The sequence below is a fragment of the Podarcis raffonei genome, chromosome Z (assembly GCF_027172205.1).
Source record: "Podarcis raffonei isolate rPodRaf1 chromosome Z, rPodRaf1.pri, whole genome shotgun sequence".
NCBI classification, from domain to species: Eukaryota; Metazoa; Chordata; class Lepidosauria; order Squamata; family Lacertidae; genus Podarcis; species Podarcis raffonei.
Window position 1 is genome coordinate 25,041,197 of NC_070621.1, and position 23,074 is coordinate 25,064,270.

A 23,074-nucleotide genomic window follows, 5' to 3' on the forward strand; every position below is an offset into this window, starting at 1 on the left:
TGCTGTTGGACTACATCTCCTATCATCCTGACATGGCTGGGGCTGATGGGAGTTGTAGTGCACAACACCTGGAGGATACTATAGAGACATATTGGCTAGAACATGAGGCAGAGTGTGCCATGGGGTTCCATGTTTGCCACACCACATAAAGCAAACACCATTGGTTTGGTTTGGCATTTTGCTTGGCTAATTTGTTTTTTGTTTTGTTGGTTTACTTGCTTGGCTTCAGGCCAGTTGCCATAAAAAGCAAGGGGCAAAGATATTCCTCACTTCCCCTCATTCTGTACACTTCTGATGATGCTATCTAGTAGGCTTTAGACCCAGACTCATCAAAACCCACTGAGCACCTCTTTCCTCGGTCCTGCCACCAGGCTCAAAGTGCTTAGATACCACTAGTGGCTTTTCCCAAATGCTCTGGGACTCAACTGAGCACCCCTTAGTCTGAGGCTTGGGCATAGCCCAATAACAAGGCAAGGGATGTGTCTTACTTGATAGAGCACATTTTGCTAATTTGGTGCCCTCTAGATGCTTTGAACTCCCATTTGCCTTAGCCAGCACAGCCATTTTGGCTGGGGCTGATGGGAATTGTAGTCACTGGGAATCCAGCTTCATCCTCCTCCCCACCCCCTTTGGCCCAGTCCACTTCACCCCCCAACCCAACCTGCAGATCAAAGTCCTGCTCCAAGTCATTGTCTAAGGGAACCCATTGGCCCAGGCCCCCCAAGTTGGTGGCCAAAATTCCACTCTCTGTTTATTCCCAGCTTTTCTGGAGCACTTTGTGGGGACAAACAAGGACAAGTAGCCCTCTTGGCTGCTCTTAACCCTCAAAATCATGGGATCCTGGGTGACCTTGGCTGCTGTAGCCAGTACAGGGACAGGTCCCTAACCCACAAGACCATCTTGACACACCCAGTGGTGTGTAACCCAATGGGCAAAATCATTGGGGGGTTTTATATCAAAAATTCAGCAGAAGCCAAATCAGCAGGAGCTACCTACCACTGGTGGTGCATGCATACCGCCCTCTAGCTGCTCCTGCAGCACCTCTTCTTCTGGCACCTCCTCAGGCACCAGCTGGACTTTTTGGGTATCCACATGCACATCCAATTCATCTTCTTCCACAACAGGCTCCCAGGGAGCAGAGAAATCAATCAGAAGCAGCTCTTGATTTCCAGCCAGCCAGCTCTTCTCCGCAGCACTTACCTCCTGCACCCCCTTTTCCCGTGGAAAATTAGCAGCACTTCCTCATCCCCAAGGCATCATCTTTCCCCGTTCACCTACTGACTGCATCTCCCCAGACAAGGCTCTCACCTCACATGGAGTCACACTTTCTTAGCCATGGAGGCTTTCCCACAACTTTGCCAGCAGCTGGTCTGTACTATCAAACTGCTGGTTCTGCTCCATTTTGTCAGACACCTGCCCTTGCCACTGGATCATTTGCTCAAGCTGCCAGCTCTGCTGTTCTATCATCAGCTTTATTTCTTCCAGGACTGTTGCTGCTTCTTCCCCCATTTTGGCTTCAGGTGCATCTCGCTCACAGGCCTTTATGGTAGTGAGATGTGGGCAACTTACACCCGCCAGGAGCAACGCCTCATTACTTTCCACATGTGCTGCATCAGGAAGATTTTGGGCATCATATGGCAACACAGAGTCTCAAACAAAGATGTGCTCTCCCAAGCCCACATCCCCAGAATGTTCGTATTCCTGTCTCAGCAACATCTATTCTGGCTAGGTCATGTCCACAGAATGGAAGAATGAAGGCTCCCCAAGGACATTTATTTACATATATATAAGCCTGGGTCTACAATGAATTGGAAGCTTCCAGCTTCTCCCATAGGTGTCGTCCTGAGTTCAAGCAGACATCAGACATCCTGCCTGCTGCTCTGGCTTTCCTGCTCACATAACTCCTAACTGTGCACTAGATTGCTTCTCCACTGCTTACCAACTGAAAATCTTTTCCTGTAGAGCACAGCAGGGCAAACTGCAATCCTGAAACTCTCCTCCTAGCCTTTGTCTTCTACTCAGGGAGTTCTACTCAACTCCTAGCTCAAGGAGGGGCTTCAACCATTTTCCAGCTGCCACAGGATCTCTGCTTTGCTAATTGCCCATCTCTCTGCCCTTTTTTTGCTTAAGGACTCAGACATTATCAGGCTGGCCTGGACACAGGAAGCTGAGCCTCCAGCTATTAAGGGTCTGATTTCCAGTTCAACTCTCCAAGCAGTGATTAAATTCTTGTTGTTGTTTAGTCGTTTAGTCGTGTCCGGCTCTTCGTGACCCCATGGACCAGAGCATGCCATGCACTCCTGTCTTCCACTGCCTCTTGCAGTTTGGTCAAAGATTAAATTCTAGCACTTGCTAAATCCAGGCACCCACAAACCCTTAACAGTATCTTCTGCCTAGGATGAATCCAAAGAGGTGAGCCCAAGAAGGCCGGTGCTGCATCACCTGAGAGCTGTCCTTTTGCTGCTATAGAACATGCTCAGCCAGAACTCTTTGGCTGTATGCTATTGGTTCCCCATAATCTTTTGTGAAACTGCAGGGGCTCCTCTGATGCACCTTGTGCTTCACACCCCATAGCCTTTGCCCATGCATATAGCCAATGGGAGTCATGTGGGGCTACTGTAAACAGATCAGTACATCCAGCTGGAAAGTATGCTACTTTGTCTTTTTCCTGGAATAAATTCTATCTTCTAGGGCCACATTCTGTCCCGGGCAACCTTTTGGGGGGGCTGCATGCTAGTAGTAGGCAGAGGGAGAGGCAAACAGTGGGCAAAGCAGGAGATGAGATCATTACCTTTTGTACATTCCAGCAACACAAAAAACAAGAGAATTCTACATACATGTGCCTCCTCCATCCATGCAACCAAAAGGCATCATAGTTCAAAGACAAAGTCTGGCAAAAGCACTCAAGGAAGGTGAAAGAGTTTGGCTAAGGGAGGGGCATGGTTTGAGAGAGTCCCAAGAGCCTTCTCCTCCACAGATTTGTCTAATACTCTTTCAAAGCCATCCAACAACTGAATAACTGCACTATGGGATGGAGTACTTACTTTTGTCCATCTTGACTCTCCCAACATCAGTTTCATTGGATGTCCCCAAGTTCATATTATGAGAGGAGAAATTTCTCTCTCTCCCCACTTTCTCTACTCCAGAACTGTAGATATAGGGCTCATCCACACTTAGCTTTTGCCCCATGCTTTCTAGGCACAAAAGGAAGTATGGGGTGAGCCTTTATTGTTCCAAGTGTGGCCTCACTGTAGATTTGTACAATAGCGTTATGATACTGGCAGTTTTATTTTCAATCCCTAGCCTAATTCTCCCTAATGAAATAGGGGGGTAGACTGTCCTGCAGTGAAGGCTGGTTGTTAGGAAAATTGGGCAGTGCCTTACCAAGCTCGGTCTACCCTCAGCCAAACCCCAGCTGCCCAGCTTCCTCCTTGCAACAGATCCAGAGGGTGGCACTGGCTGTCAGCTTTCTCTTCCTCCATAGTCTCAATGCTATCCTTTGTGGAACTCAACAGAGAGGAGTAGAATGGGGACAAAACTAGAATTAATTTCTTCTGGCTGTCTTTGGCTCTGGATCCACCTATTGTTGTTGACCTCTCTGCCTTTCACCGGACAAGTCCCAAAGAGCATCAGGTACCAGTGCTCCCCTGCAAGAGTAGCACCTTCTACTCAGTGAAAGTTAGCATGCATGTGTACGTGTGTGGATAATGTTCTGAAAAGTGAAATGATATCATTTGACGTGTTGACTGCAACAATTCACCTGTATTCCTTTCCCCCCCTTCCCTATTATTTCTTGCAGTACAATGGTTCCCGTCCAAGGCAGGAGTGGGAAATGTGGCACCCCACCCTCATTGCAGAAGCCCTCTTTGCAATATCAAACATTTTAAGCTCCTTGCGTCTCATCTCCCTGTTTACAGCAAACTCTCACCTGGGACCCCTGCAGATCTCTCTGGGACGTATGCTGCTAGATATTCTCAAGTTCCTATTTATTTACTGCCTGGTGCTGCTGGCTTTCGCCAATGGACTGAACCAGCTTTATTTCTATTACGAGACCAGTGCCTCGGAAGAACCCAACAATTGCAAGGGGATCCGATGCGAGAAGCAGAACAATGCCTTCTCCACGTAAGACTCCTTGCCTCTCTTCTGTTGGTTTGTTTTCCTTCTTCTTTCTGCTCCCTGAATGCTGCTGTTTCTCCCTGCGGTGGCCTTGGCATGCTGGCCACTGCTCCTGCTGGTGTTGCAAAAATTCCTTTATCTATTCATAGAGGAGTGTCAGTCCATTTGTCAGGGGTTATGTAAGCCTGGCCTGAGTTATCTCAGACAGACAGTCTGCAGAAGGACAAAGCTGAACCTGAGCTTTGCAAGGGACTTGGCAAAGCAGCCGTCAGGGTGACAGGACTTTACACCCTGGCGCTATAATTCCCGTTGTTAGTATTTGCACATCACAAAAGAACAAAGCTGCAGGGACTCTCCAAGGGCTTATTCAGGGAGTAAATGCTGTCCTAAGTGTTTCCAGCGCTGCTCTTCATCAGGACTAAATCCTTAAAATGGTATATCCATTGTCAGTTAAATCACCATAACATTCCTGTTACTGAGTCATGCAAAGAATACAAAATTGCTCAAAGGAAGTTGCCCTTTAAAAATCAGAGTCACTGTGTTTGACATTATAAGCTGTTTTCTTACAAGGGATCCTGGTGTGCTGTTCCTTTCTTAAAAGCTGTATTTTGTAATGTTCTGATAAGAACATAAGAACCTGAACCCTGCAGGATCCAGCTAAACTGGCACACTTCCCCTGACCAAAGAAACCCGAAGTGGAAAGGGAGGAGGAAGCATTCACATCCGTTCATGTAAAAATCAGACAGCACCTGCCCCCAATTTATATGAGAATAGCATAATAACAATAACAGTGATACTACTACTACTACTACTACTACTACTAATAATAATTTATTTACATGTCACCCACATGACTGGGTTGCCCCAGCCACTCTGGGCGGCTCCCAACAAAAAATAGTAAAAACACAAATACAACATCAAACACTAAAAACACAAGACCGAACCTGGCTGCCACCATCTAGCTTAAGACTGTCTGCACTGACTAGCAGTGGCTTTCCTGAGTTCCCAGTCCCACCTGGTGATGCCGGATATTGAACCTGGGACTTTCTACATACAAAGCAGGTGCTCTGCCATTGAACATCAGGAGAACCTCATTGCTGGATGAGGGTGCCCATTGAATCCAGCAGACTTTCCCTACTGAGGGCACACTCTCCCTACCTGCCCTGACCAGCAACTGGAATTCAGATGCATACTGCCTCTGACAGTGAAGATAGAACAAATCACCCTCATTGATATCAGCCATTGATCCTCTTTGTATTTAATCCTCTTTTAAAACCAGCCAAGTGGTTGGCCATCACTATATCCTGCAGTAGTCAATTCCATAGTTTATGCAGTGTGCAGAGAAGGACTTTCTCTGCACCTATGCTGATTCTTCCAACATTCAACTTCATGGGGTTGCCCCAAGTTCGTGCACTATATGCATTTCCTGTTTAGCCCTGAGTACCTGCAGCTTTGTTCTCCTGGGATGTTCTTTGCCACTGCTGTGGCAAAAGCTCTTCTTGGGTTGATCAGTATTTGCATCAGCCTCGGCCACACTATTTTGGGTCAACTCAGGTATGCAGGAGCAGATGAGTAAACAGGCTCCGGGGACAATGGCATATCACATTGAGGGCTCTTTGTTCTTGGTCCAGGAGCCCATTTCCCCTTTCCTGCTTTTCTAACCCTATCATGACCTGGTGCAGTCAGAGGCATGCAGCCTCAGGAGATCAGTGCAGGTAGAAAAGGAGCCAAGGTCCAAATGCAGTTGGTGGTGTCTTAAGAGAGGATAGTGGTCTGATTCCAAGGAGGATTCCTTTCCTCAGAGACCAGTTTCTCCAAGTGGGGAACCAAGCATGGAACAGTAGTAGTTATAGAGGGCTGCCCAGGCCACCTGTCTGACTGAGAAGACAGGGTTGTAATACGGCAGCAAGGATAAGGTTGGAAGCTAGAGCTGTGCACAGCCCCTCAGATCTGCCCCACAGCTCTGATCTGAGGGCCCCCAATCAGGCCACCCATTCTACCCCCAAAGCAGTTAAGGTCAAGGGGCTTACTAAGGTCTTTCTAAACCCCATATGGTTGGGAGGAGGTGGGTAAAGGAGGAGACACTATGTCACCTTATTCCCCTGGCTGTGTGGGTTCTGTGGGGTGCTGCTCCTTAACGAGTGGCTTCTCCGCATGTGGGGAAGCCACTCGTAAGGATGAAGCAACCAGCAACACGCAGGATTGAATCTTCCCAATGACCAGGTGATAAGCAGGAAGAGTCTATCCTGCAGGATGCTGCTTCTTCATGAGCAGCTTCACTGCATGCAGGGAAGGCATTTGTCAAGGAACAGCAACTGGCACTGCACAAATTGAAATGTGAGGATTCAGTCTTGTGTGGTGCTGCTTCAGGGGGCAGGAAGAAGGAGGGGACTGACAGAAAGGGAAGGTTGGGTTGCCCCCACCCCTGTCTTAACCCAACTTGGTAGGCCCTTCCATTTCGTGGTTTCTCCTTCCCATCTCTGCCTAAAACCCTGGCCTCCCTGAAAACCCCAGATCTCTCTGGGCCACCCGACACAGCCTGTAGTGGTATAGGACTGTCTCAACCCAACTCAATTGGTGCCTGGATCCCTCCAAATTAGCCCAATGTGGCTAGGACCTCATCCTAATCTGTTGTACAGCCCTACTGGAAGCATCTACTTCCCAAGAGTTTTCCAGGTGGTGGCAGGGAGTAAAGCCAGAGTTAAAGAACCCAGGCCTTGCATCTCATGACCTGTAGAAGCATCTTTCAGTTCCCTGTCCATGAGACCCCACACTTGAAAATCCAAAAATGTGTGATTTATTAATGCTGTTTCTGTTCATGAAATAACCCTTTCTTGACCTGGCTGCTTGATCCCCCAAAGTAAAAGCTATGAAACCCCAAATTTGATATTTTAATAGTTTCACCATCTCACAACCCTCAATAGGATTGCCAACTTTTGAGTTCTGGAGTATGATTATATTATATTATACTAGATTTATATAGAGTACTGGGGCCCAAGGAATGGTCAGGGAATGTAGCCATATACTTTTCAGAACCATAGATCAATTCCAGAGCATAATGTTCTTCAGAAATATTTTGTAGAAGGCGTCAAAGGCTGAAGAACTGGGAAAAGGCCACAAGCTTGTGAAACTTGTTAATAAAAAATCATTTAGTAAGTTTCACTGTGCAATGGCTTCTGCTGCCATTTGCACACACGCACAATTCCAAGCATGCCATCTGTATTTTCTAATTGCCCCATTCACATTACTTATCCAGGTTTTACCTTCTTTTATCTCCCTGTTCCTTCCTTTAAGAAAGTGGTGGGGAACCTCTGGTCAATGGGTCAAATTAGGATCAATAGGGGTTATTTCCTCCAAACAGTGGCACTCGCCCCACTGCCAACATCTTATCTGTACAGACATGGCTCAAAAGGAACAGTTGGGATCCTTAAAGTGTGTTCTTTGGCATGTAAGATGCTGACAGCAAGCCATGTTGGGATTGGTTGCAGTACAGAGTTTCCAGTTGGGAATCCATCTCTGTCCTAAGCAGAGCTTGCTGTAAGAGCTCCGTCTGTGCAAACTTTTAAAGGTAAATTTCAGAAATCTTGCTCCATCAACCTGCACTAGTGACCACACATCAGTGCTACCAGCCAGGAAGGCAAAAGGCGGCAAGTGGTCATATTCACAGGGATACTGATTCCCCACTTTCCCCCCTGTAGAGCCATTTATACATCACTGTCATGCCATAAGCCGATTACCTAGCTCTGAAATTCTAGAACCACACAGATGCATCATCATTATCTTAATCACCATCGCTCACAGCAGCATTCATCTAGTTCTTCTCCTCCTAAGTGCTTTACATGCATTTTGGGTTATCCTTATAACAACACAGTATGGTAGTGTTGGGACGCAGGTGGCGCTGTGGGTTAAACCACAGAGTCTAGGATTGCTGATCAGAAGGTCAGCGGTTTGAATCCCCGCAATGGGGTGAGCTCCCATTGCTCGGTCCCTGCTCCTGCCAACCTAGCAGTTCGAAAGCACGTCAAAGTGTAAGTAGATAAATAGGTACCGCTCCAGCGGGAAGGTAAACGGCGTTTCCGTGCGCTGCTCTGGTTCACCAGAAGCGGCTTAGTCATGCTGGCCGCATGACCCGGAAGCTGTACGCTGGCTCCTTCGGCCAATAAAGCGAGATGAGCGCCGCAACCCCAGAGTCGGTCACGACTGGACCTAAAGGTCAGGGGGCCCTTTACCTTTACGGTAGTGTTATGCACTCCACACTTCCATGTTCAAGTTTAAAAATTCAGAGGTAGAGCCTCAGAGTTTTGTTTCCTTTAAATGAGAGTTGCCTTCATAATCTCTACTTATTTGCAAACATAAAAGCAGAACCCGTTGGAAGCAAGTGGGCTCCCAAAAACAAGCAACACAACCACCAATCCAACATCAGATTCCCAAAGAGCTGCAGCCGAGCAAAACTGGGTTCAGTTTTAGCCAATACCAGCTGAAAACTCTCAGCCTTCTTTCTCTGCATAAATTCAACCAATCTTCTCCCTTGGTTGCTCTCTGTCCCTCCTTACAGACAGCATCATCTTCCAAAGGCTAGAGCCATCAGGGAACATGCATCTCTCTTGATAAGTCCCTTGTCACCCATCATGTTTGTCAGGCAAAATGGCAACAGGCCCATTCAGGCTAATCAAGACAGCCAACCTTATAACACCAGACTAGAAGCATTATCTTCACATTACAGACAGGAGCTGGGGGCAGCAGGATAGATAGTGGCTTGCTTAAGGCCGCCCATTGAGTCAATGGCTGAGCACAGATTTTAACCAGGGATATGCAGCTTAGAGTTTATGTATTCAGTTGATGGATTACAGTATCTCTGTCTCAAAAGCCTATATTGGTCTTGTTGTGCTGAAGCAGTCCATCGGCATTTGAGTTTTCTGTACTCCAGCAATCTTCCTGGAGACCTACATTTCTGGAGAAGATGCTAGCTCTTACATGTACCATGAACTCTTGTACTGTGCTGCCATAGAGCCACACGGCTTGAATCCTGACATTTCATTATAACTATAAAAAGCCATTTTCGTATCTCCAAGAAGGGCGTCAACACACAATAAAGAGCTTAAGAAAATGTACGGTGAACCGCTTGACAGCAACAACACTCAATGACTTGACGACAGCCTTTGAACACTCACAAGCCAACTTCGCAAACACAGGAAAACTGCCGCATAAGGCAATGTGAGGGGGCTCAGACTCTGGGGAGGGGGGAGATTTGTCGGAAACAAAGAAGCAGCAGGGGGAGACCATTAGAGTGGCAGTCTCTTTACAGGCGAGGAGAGCGTGTGGCAATTGCATTTTTGTTGGAGCCTCGCTTCAGAAGCTCACTCTACCTTGTCTTAAAAGCTGAAACAGTCATTATTAACACCCCTGGTGCCAAGTGACATTTGGCTCTTCGAACAGATGCTCAGCGTGAATAACTTGCTAAGAACGGGCAGCCTGCGAAATAAGAAATTATATCTGTGGGCCGGTGTGAAGGAGCGGCATTGCAATGGGTTTGAAATCGGCCCCCAATGCCACTTTGAGTTTGCTACATTTAAGTCACCCTTAATGGACGAATGCAGCTGAGCAGCTTCCGTTGACTCCTCTCGGATCTGAAGAGTAGCAGCTAATAAGCTCCAGTCTATAAGAGACCCAGGCAAGGGCTCTTGTTCCTGTTTGCACAACTTGTTTAAAATAGGACACCGTCGTACTCTTTGTTATTGCTTCCCGAAGGATAGTCTTAATCCTTTTTTCCTTTCCTTTTTTTTTCTGGAGAGATCCACCTCCTGGAACAGTAATATTCTGTCGTGACAAGCAGGAGGTCAAACCATTAATAAATCTAGCTTTATGGTCTGGCTTTCCTGTTCTTGGCAAATTCTCCCTTGCTTTGATAGCCCATCTGCAAAATATATTTGCAACAGAGCTGTGGGTCAGAACATTAAACACACAGGGACGTCAGAAAGCTATAATGTCACATCTAATCTTCCCTTGGCCATTCACAATGAAGGGCAATGCTTAAGCCAGTTTTTGCCAACCTGGTGCCCTCCAGTTATTTATTTATTTATTCATTCATTTATAGTTTAATTAAAAGTTTTCAACATACAATAAAAAGCAGAAACAAAACAAGAAACAAACAAACAAAACAAAACAAAACTCCCATCAGCCCTGGTGGGAACTGTAGTCCAAATCATCTGGCAGGCACTAGGCCAGTGAAGGCTGGTTTAACCCATAATAGTGCTACATCCATTGGCAGAGAGGAAGTAGGGGACTGCTGAAAATTATAACATCTAGCCTCCTCTTGGCCATCCATTGCATAAAGAACAGGATGGTCCTGCATGCCTCCTTCCTTCCACTGGCAGCGGAAGTAGGGGACTACTTCACATTTAATCTCCCCTTGGATACCTGCAACTTAAAGAACGGCTCTTAACTCACCGAAGTGCTGTGTGTCTCCCTGCTTCCATTGGCTGAAAACTACCTTCTGATTACCCTGCGGCCATCGTCAACGCAAAGGACAGCACTTAACCCATTAGAGTGCTGTGCATCCTCTCTGTATCCATTGGCAGCGAGAGAGTGAGGAACTGCACATTCCAACAACACAGGGACAAGGGTAAAGATATGGTAGGATTAAAATGTGTCCTTGCTGATGTACTTCCAGTCATTGATTGCTGTCATAGGTTGGTGGCAGTAGCAGGAAAGAATGGGCAAGCACCCCCTCTGGAAAAAAATTACTCTTCCTTTTCCAGAACATTATTTCCATCATAGTTTTCCTATGCAGAGCAGGGTGTCCTCCTCCAAACCTACTTTAACCTCTCTCTTCTTTTCCTCCACCTTCCTTTTTTTGGTAGTGCCATCCCTGGTAATAGGAAGGTCCTGCCTTTCCCTTCACACTATTTTTGTGTGTGAAGTGTGGCGGATAACTGGAATGGGTTTTGTTCCAAGGCCAGTAAAAAGTAGAAGCTAACTGTGCTATTGAAATGAGATCTGACAGTCACTTTGCTCTGGGTATCTTTAGAAGGCAGCTGCAGTTTTATTTTATTTTTTCCCTACTGGAAGTTTAGTCTGTAGTTCCTGTGCTAGCTAAATAGATCTGCTGTGAACTCCTCAAAATGTACTTGCGTTTGGTCAAATTTTGGCCAAATTCTCCCATTTCATTGTGTCTCCGTTTTCCAAGTGTTAAGTTAAGGGCCAAACTGCACATTATTATAATTGTTGCTGTTGTTATTTCTTTACTGTCCTTCCTCCCATAGCAGCCCAGGGTGGTGCAGTACACAGCAACACTATAATGAAACATCAAAAAGCATCAATGGAAACAATGAAAAACTTCCATTTTTAAAACAAAAATTCCAAATATACAGATCAAAACAGATTATTGCTACTATTGTTTGTATTTGCACACTACAGGACAGTTTAGTGCACACCAATGCTAAAATGAAAAGATCACCAATCAACAGCTCAAAATGTCTAAAAACTGCCTATTGAAAGCAATAAACCCAAATTAGCATAGAACACCATACCATCTGCTGGATCCTACGAGATACTTACATACAAGAAGTCTGGACAAATAGGCATGTGTTTAATTGATGTCTGAAGTTTATCAGTGTGGTGGACAATTACAGTTCCCTAGGAAGGGAATTCCACAATTTTATTTACTTTATTAAATTTGTAACCCACCCTTCATCCAAAGATCACAGGGCAGTTCACAACATAAAAATACAAAATGAGAACAAAAAATACATAATGAAAAGAACCCCCCCAAAAAAACCCATATTTAAAAGGATATAGAATGTTAATCAGCCAAAGGTCTGGTTAAAGAGAAACATTTTTGTTTGGCACCTTAAGATATATACTGAAGGTGCCAGGTGACCCTCCCTGGGGAGAGCATCCTGCAGGGAGAACAGGGAGCAACTGCAGAAAAGGCCAATTCTTGTGTTGCCACGCTGCAGATCTTTCTTGGGAGGAGGCAAGCGATCAAGGGCCTCAGATGAACTGCTCAGGACCGCAACATCTCAAGGACCTCTCCATATGAACCTACCTGGGCCCTGAGATAACCACCTGAGGCCCTTCTTCATGTGCCTCCCTCAGTTCATAGGGTGGCAACACGAGAACAGGTCTTTTCTGCAACGGCTCCCCATTCATGGAATACTCTCCCCAGGGAGGTTTGGCTGGTGCCTTTGTTATAAACACAGCTTTAGGTGCCAGGCAAAAATGTTCCTTTTCAACCAGGTTCCTTTTCAACATCCAATGCCCTTTTAAATATATTTTGGAGGGCGGGGTTATTGGGTTATTTTGTTCTTATTTTTATTATGTATTTTGTGGTTTTATTTTGTGGTTTTATGTTGTGAACTACCTTGAGATCCACGGGTATACAGTGGTATACAAATCTGATAAATAATAACATGATGGTGATGATGATCGCAATTGGGGTGCCACCACTTGAGAAGTCCCTGTCTTGGGTAACCACCTCACAAGTCATAGATGGTGATGGAACCACAAATAGTGCTTCCCTACTGATTTCAAATCACGGGCCAGTAGGTAGTGGAGAAATACTTTCTGCCAAGTTCATAATGCAGCACAGTGATAGTATTGCTCCCCCCTCCCTTTAAAGCAGAGGTGAGGGAAAACTCTGAATATGTTTATAGCAGTGGCACTGGGGGAGGAGCATGTAACTCTCCCCCAGCCCACATACCCTGTTCTTGATGAAAACAGGCCTCTCTTTGAAGCTACAGAGGGATATTTCAGCATTAAGAAGGAGAATAGGGGAATACATTCTTTGTGTGCCTCCTCCACAAGAGGTCCAAAGGGTGGCAACATGAGAACGGGCCTTTTCTGCAGTGGCTCCCGATCTGCAACATGCTCTCCCCAGGGAGGTTTGGATGGTGCCTTCATTATACACCTTTGGGCACCAGACAAGAACGTTCCTCTTTAACCTGGCCTTTGGCTGATTGACATGATCCAATGCTCTTTCAAAATGTGTTGTGGAAGAGGGGATTATTGAGTTGTTTTTGTTTATATTTTTATTATGCATTTTGTGTTTTTATATTGTAGTTTTATGTTGTGATCTATGGGCAAAGGGTGGTATGCAAATGTAACAAGTAAGAATAATAAAAATAAAAATGTATCAGTTGGGAAACAATGCATGGGAAAGAGCTAACTTCCCCACCCCAGCACTGATAGATTTTGGAACCCCTATTCTGCAGCTGCTTTTAAATAAAAACACTGGGAGCTCTTCTGAATAATGGACAAAGGAAGAAGTAGAGAAGGGACAGGCTGGCAATTTGCATATTCTTCCATGGGTCTTTGGGGAAAGAAGGTAAAATATCTGGTTATCACATAAGGACAAGGATGGAGGAGAACTTTATTTTAAATGAATTTATACTTGGATATATAAGGATATTTAAGAATTTATACATGGATATATATAAGGGACGCGGGTGGCGCTGTGGGTTAAACCACAGAGCCTAGGGCTTGCCGATCAGAAGGTCGGTGGTTCGAATTCCCACGTCGGGGTGAGCTCCCGTTGCTCGGTCCCTGATCCTGCCAACCTAGCAGTTCGAAAGGAGAAAGTGCAAGTAGATAAATAGGTACCACTCTGGCAGGAAGGTAAACAGTGTTTCCGTGCACTGCTCTGGTCTGCCAGAAGTGGCTTAGTCATGCTGGCCACATGACCCAGAAGCTGTCTGCGGACAAACGCCAGATCCCTCGGCCAGTAAAGCGAGATGAGCGCCACAACCCCAGAGTCATCTGCGACTGGACCTAATGGTCAGGGGTCCCTTTACCTTTACCTATACATGGAATGTGGTGGCTCCAGTCTCCTTGAACTTTGCATGCATTAGGTGTACTTAGGGGTTGGTGAGGTTAGCTCCTGGCAAGGGTGCAAACCTGGGTGTGTGTGCAAAAACCATGCCTCTCTACTCTGGCACAGAGTGGCTAGAATCCAGCCCTGGTCACCCCTCCACTGTTCGGGGGGGGGGGCTAATACATCTCCTTGCCAAGGGCACAAGGGAGCTGAGATACACCTCTGATTGTCAGGTGTGTTTAAATTAATTTGTCAGGTGTGTTTGATTAATTATATGCAAAATTGAGAAGGTTGGAGTTGCCATTCAACAACATCTGGGGAGCCTCGTATTCTGCCATCCCCGCTTTAAAAGAACTGGAGTATTCTCGAAGGCAACAGCTTTGATCCTTAGCATGCCTCTCTCTGTACTTAAACTAAATAAACGAAGGCTTTAAATGTCCAGCCAACAATGACAAATGTCGCACTCCTCTTTTACAGGCTCTTTGAAACTCTACAGTCACTCTTTTGGTCTGTGTTTGGTCTGCTGAACCTCTACGTCACTAATGTGAAAGCCAGGCATGAATTCACAGAATTTGTTGGGGCCACCATGTTTGGCACGTACAACGTCATCTCCCTAGTGGTCTTGCTAAATATGCTCATAGCAATGATGAATAACTCCTACCAGCTCATAGCAGTAAGTCAACTGATGGACTTTCTTTCTGATTTTCTTTGAAATATGCATTTTGTGTATATATGTGTGCCTGTGTGCAAGAGGGACAGAAAAGTGAGATTCTGCCTGGCACCCAAGATACTTCAGCTGCTGGTTGGAGGCAGAAAAGTCACCACCACCCTTAGGGAAACAAGAAAGTCTGCATTCTTTATATCCCTTGTATCCCTTTGTAACATTGAGCAATTGACCCTTGAGAATCACCTGACTTCTGAAGCAAAGAGTATCACGGATTGCTGTTGCAACCTGCAGCTGAGAACGATTTATGATCCCACAATCCTCTGGCCAAAAGCAAGAAGTCAAATAGGACCTCATAATTAAATGTATGCAGGGCTGGCCAAAGACATTTTGGTACCTGAGACAAACCACAAAATGGTGCTCACTGCCTCACCAGAGAAGAAGGAGTGAGTGGAGATCTACATCAGGAATGTGGGAGGGGAGTGTCAAATCAACCTTACTTGGCAGTTGAAGTGGGAATCAAAGGCCATCACAGGGCACTCTGAATAATGCCAGGCCAGTACAGAGCCCAGGAAACTCCCAAGGGCAGGTCCCATCATTTGTTCCCTGCAGCGGGAGAAAATCAGCAGCACCTCCTATTCGTTGAGAGGCCACTGTAGAGGCGGAATCAGGTGGGGTGCTGCTGAGGTGGTGACACATCCAGCCTTCAAGGAGCGTGCCACAGCTCTTGTTACTGCAACAGCAGCAGCAGGCAATGCTTTTCTTGGAGGCTGGATCTGTTGCCCCTATGGATCCTGAGGCAGTTGCCTCACGTTGCCTCATGGGTGGGCCATGTATTTATATGTAAATGTGCAGGTAGAATATGCTGGAAATTCCCAGCTCATTTGCTGTGTTCTCAGATGACACTGATCATTGCAGGGGATTGGACTAGATGATCCCCAGGGTCCCTTCCAATTCTACAGTCTTATGTTTGACACATCTTAAAAATGGACAAAGAGAGATGCATTAGAAAAAGAGAGCTTGCTGCCGTAGGTACCTCAGCCACTGGTATGAGATGAGGTTTGCATCATTAATTACAAATGCCTACCAGTGATTTGAATGCTGCTCAACCACCCACTTAGCACCCGTCTGCCATGCTTCAGGCAGACTACTGGTTCTCTCTCTCTCTCTTTCACACACAGCACTGCGTGAATATTCATGTGTTTATCTGTTCATTCATTAATGTATTAATTTAACAATGGAGAAGGGAAATCAAAACCAGGGATTGAGAAGAGGTGTTTTTTCATGACATCACGGAAGTCCTGCCAGTCAGTGCTGATTACAATTGACTTCTGTTCTGGGGATTGAGAGTGTCTTGTTTGTTTTTTGGTAAGATCACAGAAGGTCAGTGAAACAGTGCTGCATGCAGTTGGGGCCTCTTATTGGATTAAGGGTGTGTGTTTCTTGGTAACATCACAAAAGGTAAGCCGATCATGGCAGCATGCAGTTGGCTTCATTCTAGGGATTGAGGGTGTTTCTTGATGACATCACAGAAGATCAGCCAATCAGTGATGTGGGCTTCTACTGCAAGCCCAAAGATACGTGCTGGTTGTTTGTTTGTTTTGGGGGGTTTTTTTGCCCACCATTTGCACTTAGAGAGGAGTAGAATATATTTGAACTTAACACAGTAAGACTTGCTTCTAATCCGTTATCACAGGTATGTTATGCCAGGCTTCTTCCTATTATGAGTTTCTATACCAGGGGTCAGCAAACTAAGGTCCGCGGGCCGGATCAGGCCCAGTTGCCTTCAGGATCCAGCCCACAGACTGTCCGTGGATCAGCGTGGGGATTCTGTTCCTTTGGGCTACACCTTTTTTTTCTATGCCATTCCATTTCCCCCCTCTCTCACACACACACCATGGTGGCGCCTCCTCCCTCCCTCCTCCTGGCTTCTCCCTGCCCTGCCTAGAGGAGGAGGGGGGCTGGGCTGAGCTGGCTGAGTGCCATTTTAAGCAGCCCCTCTCCAGAGCCAGCCCTTTCGTGCTACTCATCTTCCCTCCGTGGTGGCCGCCACCCTGGTGCTCCTGTGGGCCAGAGAGTAGAGCGGATGAGCTCGCTCTGCCTACCCACAAGAAACAACAGTGGTGGTGGCAGCAGCCCTAGGGAAGGTAAGTGCAGTGGCTGGGGGTGGGGAATGGGGAATGGGGAGGAGGACTACTTGCCCTCCCTCTTCTTCCGCCCCCCCCCCAGTGTTGCTTCTCCGGCCTGCCACAAGGTCTGAGGCTAAAAAAAAAATTGCCGATCCCTGTTCTATACCTACTAAGTTGCTTCCTGGAGGTGCTGCTAGTGCAGGGGTAGCCAATGGTAATACTGGGTGGGACTGATGGGGAGTTGAAATGCAACATCTGGAGAGCATCATGTTGGTGAGCACTTGGGTAGAGAGAAAGAATCAAAAAGCACCTGGTGTGACTCTTCCCTCTTCCTTACTATATGATTTTAGACAAGCCTCAGTCTCAGCCTTCCATCTGCAATATGGGGATAACAACACAAAACTCCATGATAGGATGGTAATTTTAAGGCTATTGCTAAGATATTGTGATAATGCATTTTCTACATGCTAAAAGTTATATATTATGAAATTTCCAATGAAATTCCAGAATAGCAAGCTTGACTTCATTTTCCTCCACAAGCTAGAGAATAGGAAGGAACATGAGTCTTGCAAGAGAGCTACCTGATGAGTTGTTCCCTAAAACCATCCTCATTTCAATGCCTGACGGCTTGCTTGCATACCTAAATGCAGAACTGGGCAAGGCATTCTGTACTCATGGTGACTTTGGGCATCTGGCAGGACTTCAAGAACAGACAAAAGAAATACAATTCTCCCTCTCTCCCTCCATGTGACCTGGAAAGAGAACCTGGCTCTGATTCATTATAGCCCTGATGTTGATGTATAGGCAACCCTGAAGAGATGCTAAATCTTGGGAGAAAGATTGTTAAACTCTTTAGAATAAAACAGAACATACACATTAAGCCTCTGTGGGTTTTAGACCTTGTGGAGTGATGATGGAACGTTATCCCTACTTAAGGAATAACTGCAAAGGCACCAGTCCACATCTGTGTCTTTAAGGCAGGGTAGACTAAGTGGTATCTGTACAATTTTACTGGGCGTACTGTCCTTGCACTAGTTAGCAAACTTAAGTAGTTACTTGGTCTGATCTTCCCTGTTCTGCAGTGTCACCCTCATAATGGGCAAACAGAGTACTGCAGATTATCAGCTAATCCTGAACTGAGTGCATTATTAGCAGGAGCGCCCAACAAGACCAACAGCGGGCACAGCAGCCAAGAAAGCAGTTTTTGCATGTGCTGTAGAGAGAAGTGAGAGGCAGATGGAGCTCATGAACCTGGAAAGGTAGCCCATCTAGAAAAAGGAAAACCCTGATCTGAAACCTCCGCTGCCTTGCAGGATATCTTCCAAGAGAAGAAAGGCTAAGGACAAAATCCTACACAAATCCGGAGTCCCTAAGATGGTTGGGTGCTACCTTCTATGCCACCTCCTGGCAGCTCCTGTAGCCAAACGTATTACTCTGCTTTCCTTTGGACCACACCCAGTGAGGCTGAGGGTAGGGGGACTTGTCATCTGGGCAGCCCAGGACCTCCATACACACTGCCCAGGCTTGCAGACCGAGGGGGTCACTTTGATGCTGCTAACACAGGAGTTTGGCTTCACCCCCAGAGGCACACTCCATTGTTCTTTGAGACAGATGCCATCAACAATATGTGCACATATTTTCCCATTAAAAAGAACTCGAAAGCTTATTCCCTATTTAAAGCCTGCCCTGTTTTGCCATTGTCTCCTAGTTCCGCATACTAAGATCTTTTCACCTAATGGCTGTTTGCCGGTTGCACATTGTAGTGATGGCACAGAGCAGCTGAACAAGACCCAATAAGAGAAGCAACCATAATAACCCCTGCATTGCTTAAGGGGAAAGGCAGCTTACTGAACTGCAAGATTTTTTCTCTCACTCTCCTTTTTGGACAAAGGCTATTTTAAACTTCAGTAGCCGTCTGCTCCCTTCAGGGCACCTTGAAGCAATGTAATTATTGAGCATTTCACTGCACCAACCTGTATTTATCTTCCCTTCTCAGAGAATCAAAATACAATCAATATTCAAATACAGAAATCAGTGGCTAAGAAAGCAAAATGCCGCCTTATGCCGTGCTTCAGTGTAAACTGATACTGAGGGGCTTAGTCAATCAGCTGAGATCACGTCCTGTAGTAGCAGTCCCAGCATCAGGATATCTCCTCACTGTGGACTTATCCACATCTAGCTTTTGCCCTACTCTTTCCAGGCACAGGGGCACACTTAAAATCTCTGTGTCTGTGTGGTTTGTTTGGGTTTTTTTCCTTCTCTGCAAAAACTTGCTCTTTAAAACTCAATTGGAACAAACGTCAATTCAGGTTACCTGTGGTTTGCCACTTGCTCCGATCAAGCTTTAAAAAGTGTTTTTTCACAGGGAAAGATCCAGAACCAAAACAAAAAACACCCTCAGAAACAGAGCAGGGTTTCCTCATCTGTAAGGATGGGTTTCCTCATCTCAATATTTTCAAGGCATGACAGAAATAGCTTTGCATTTTGAACACAGATGAAAATTGTCATGATGTCTAAAAGGACAGTGGGATTTATCTCCATGTGGTAGGGATGGCCAAGTGAATCTATTACTCATCATCAGCAACAGTGCGCGTAATGATAAGCCTTCCGCAAGACTGAAGGCATTATTCCTTGATGTCTGGTTTGGCAACATGGGAAAGGGTTCTCTACACTCCTGGTTACTCCACAAATTCTAAGTGTGTGCCTATACTCATTCATAAAAATGCACTTCTTTCAGTGTTACCAACTGCAATGGATTCAGTTGGGCATTTTCTTTCTTTAGTGGCAAAGACATCAAATATGACATTTGCTGCAGTGCACCTATGGGGAATAAATTTGGGCTCTCATAAGAACATAAGAGCCTGCTAGATCAGGCCAGTGGCTCATTTAGTCCAGTATCCTACTCTCACCGATGCCCATGTGAAGCCCATAAACAGGCCACAAACACAACAGCACTCTGCCCACCTGTGATTCCCAGGAACTGGTATTCAGTGGCCAATGCCTCTGACGGCTATTGTAGAAGATTGCCGCTGCAGTTATGAATTTGCCCAATCCTCTTTTAAAGTCATCTTAACTGGTTGCCATCACTGCTTCCTGGAGGAGTTAGTTCCATAGCGTGCTGCCTTTTCTTTGTTAATGCTTTCATTTACCACACGTGTTTGTGTCTATTTATGAACTGTCTGCTTTGAGCGCTTTGGCATCTCTTAAACTGTTGGAGGGAATTTTTTAGTCTTCTCAGAAAGCTAAATCCATGACTGCTGTTTATAAATACTTTTTTGGCCCTTTGTAAAGCAGGTTGCAGGAACTGGAGAGTTGCGGGATAAGGAATTAAAATATGCTGTACATGCTAAACAATGGAAAATTGTTTAGAAACTATAAGGAACGTTGCTTTAGATTTGTAACTGAGACCGCTTCAGCTAAAAATTATGTTTTAGGTATATCTGCACAGGAAGGCACTGTCAAATACATATAGATACTGAAAATGCCTCATTGGAGCAGGGGATGTTGGCATGTCCAGTGATACATTCTTTTTGCTTTCAGTATCTATTTTGTATTGGTGAAATCTTTGATATTTGCAGATGTTCAAGCACTTTTAAACTATATTCCTGTAGTATGGATGTTAATAACACACTAACAAAAGTGGATTCTGAATGGCAAAAATGACATAAGGAGAGCCTACTGGATCAAACCACTTCTGGTCCAGCATCCTGTTCTGTGGTGGCAAACCAGATGCCTGTGTGAAACCCACAAGCAGGATTCGAGCACAAGAACACTCCTTGGCCATATAGTTTCCAGCAACTGATATTCAGAAGCATACTAAATCTGACAGGTAGAATGTAGCCATTGGGCTACATTCTCCACCCTGACTTTGTCTAAACCTCGTTTAGAATCATCCAAGTCAGTGGCCCTCACTGTTTCTATCATGTACTTAGGCAAGGCTTTCTCTTTCTCTCAGACTACACACACACACACACACACACACACACACACACACACAGAGTGAGGAAAACAAAACTGACCTTCCTTGCATGGTTGTTATAAGGACTGCAACAAATTTCTATGGACCCTTGAGAGCACCATACAAGTGTTGAGTATTATTCATTATCCGTGCCCAGAGAAGTGTGACATGTTCAGAGGCTTCTAGATCCCTTTGTGCTCCTGAAGAAACACACACACACTTCATTCTTCCTGGTACTATCCAAGGGGCACACAAATTTTAAAAAACAGTTAGCAGGTTCATAATTATATCCCACATACTCACCAATGCTTTTGACGTGTGAGTGCTGCATTTGCCTCCAGAATTTCCTCTGGGGCATCAAATACATGTCAAGCTACATCCTGAGCAATGGAAAGGTCTCCCTGTGCAATCTGGCTCTGCATACCTCACTGGAGTCTAAGGAGGCTTAATTGTTTCCCTGGGAGCATGAGGACGTCATGCATGTGATGATGAAGAACTGTCTCTTTCCTTTCCTTTTCCTTTTCATGTCTTTAGCCTAACTATATCTCACCTGTGGACTTGAACTGAGCTTTTAATATTCATGGACTGTTTGCTGAGCAACCAAATGCATCCAGGGGATGCATTTTGACTTTATACACTTGTGTTTTGCTTGAGCTCCACAGGGATAAGCAGATATGAGTTCTCTCTCTGCCTCTCTCCAACTCTTTTATCAGAAGTGGCCAATTGTATTTTATTAATATCTGGCATTGTTTCCAGGTTATGAAGCACCTCAAGCAAGAAACCTTCAGTAGGTCCCTAACCTCATTCCCCCGTCCCCGTCCAAGCCCAACATGCACACACCACAGCATTGCCACCTCCTCATTTTGAGAACAAGAGCATAGAAAGTTACTTTTATACTGAGTCAGATCATTGATGCTTCTAGCTCAATATTGCCTCCACCAGCCTCCCCCAACTTGGTGCCCTCCAGATGCCCTGGACAACCACTCTCACCAACCCCAGCTGGTGGAGGCTGTAGTCCAGAACATCTGGATGTCACCAGGCCAGGAAAGGTTGGTCTACACTGGTTTGCAGTGGCTTTCCAAGGTCTCAGAGATGAGACATTTGAAACCCAACCTGGCAATGTCAGTAATTGAACATACATGCATAGCAGATGCTCTACACCCTTTACTATTTTTGCTGCCTGTTCAATTCCCCAGCAAAGTGGTGGGCAAACAAGCAGAAGAGCAAGTGGTGGTGAAGAAGAGCAACAGCTGTCCCTTCTCTGGGAAAGGGGAGGGGGCAGGTGAAGGTGAGTGCCAAGAGTCCATCACTGGCACATCCCTGCATAGAAGGTGCCCCCCAGGTGTTGCTGCTTGCTGCATCTCTGCTGGAAGAGAGCATTCAACCGTGTGGGACCAGCAACACTAAGTGCCCAACATCTAAGTTGAGCGTAGTCAGGCCTCTGTAACATGGGAGACAGCTAATGGCACTCCTCTGGGGATTTGCAGAGAAGTTATACAATGCTGTGTTTCCAGTACTTTTTCCCTTCCACTTTCCTTCTTGCAAAAGTCCAGTTTTAGGGGGAAGTGGGGTTTGTTGTGCAAGAGCCCTAAATCAATGTTAATTGTAAAACCTGAATTTGTCAGTACACAATTGAATCCTACCAGAAAATAGCATCAGTCTTCAATGCTTTAGCAATGTGCTCCATAGCCTTTTAACAAGGCAGCAGAGGTTAAAGATCAGAGTTTTCCTTCTTTTCCTAGATGAGTTACCTTCTCAGGTTGACAAACCCCATCTGCCCTCACTTCCCTCTACAGCACAAGCAGAAACCACATTCTTGACAGTTGGACCCACTATTGGGGGGAAAAGATGAAGAACAAGAAAAGATAGTGAGAGACGTTCACCCTAAAATGCTGATGAATTTTTATGATGACTTCTTTTTAATTGCCAACTGTTGTGGAAATGTGGAAAACAAAACTTAAAACTGGAACAATGAAGAACTGAGAGAAATGTTACAAATAAGAGGCTCTTTTGGTCCATTTTTAGCTGGTTCTTTAGGAGAAAGGAAAATTAGACTTAGAGAGACTCAGCAAAACATTTTTATTGTAACCATTAAAATCACAGTCCCTAGCACACGTGCGCGCACATTCTTAGTCATGCTCACCAACTCTACACCAGTAGCTGATCAGGCCATGACAAGAGGACGGATGGCAGGCATTGCAGCGCTGGGAACATGGTACACCTTTCCACTGGAAAGTCCCTTCTTTATAGACTTTCAATCAGACGTTCCAGCTCTGGTGATTCACCACCATCTGTTCCTTGTCATAGTTGTTCATCACGTTCCAGAGTTCATCACATCATCATTAGTCAATCTTGCTCAACACCCGTCCTTTGTTATCAGCCTGTTCGTATGTCAA

At 45.6% G+C, this 23,074-nt stretch overlaps 1 protein-coding gene across 2 annotated transcripts in view; it reads left to right on the forward strand.

Annotated features, from left to right (window-relative positions):
* Positions 1-23,074, forward strand: part of TRPC5 (transient receptor potential cation channel subfamily C member 5) — a 178,396-nt gene that overhangs the window by 134,390 nt on the left and 20,932 nt on the right. For both annotated transcript variants that reach the window (XM_053374135.1, XM_053374134.1), the window contains 2 exons: positions 3,800-4,122; positions 14,405-14,600. In XM_053374135.1, coding sequence (XP_053230110.1) covers positions 3,800-4,122; positions 14,405-14,600 — 519 coding nt within the window. The remainder of the gene's footprint in view (positions 1-3,799; positions 4,123-14,404; positions 14,601-23,074) is intronic.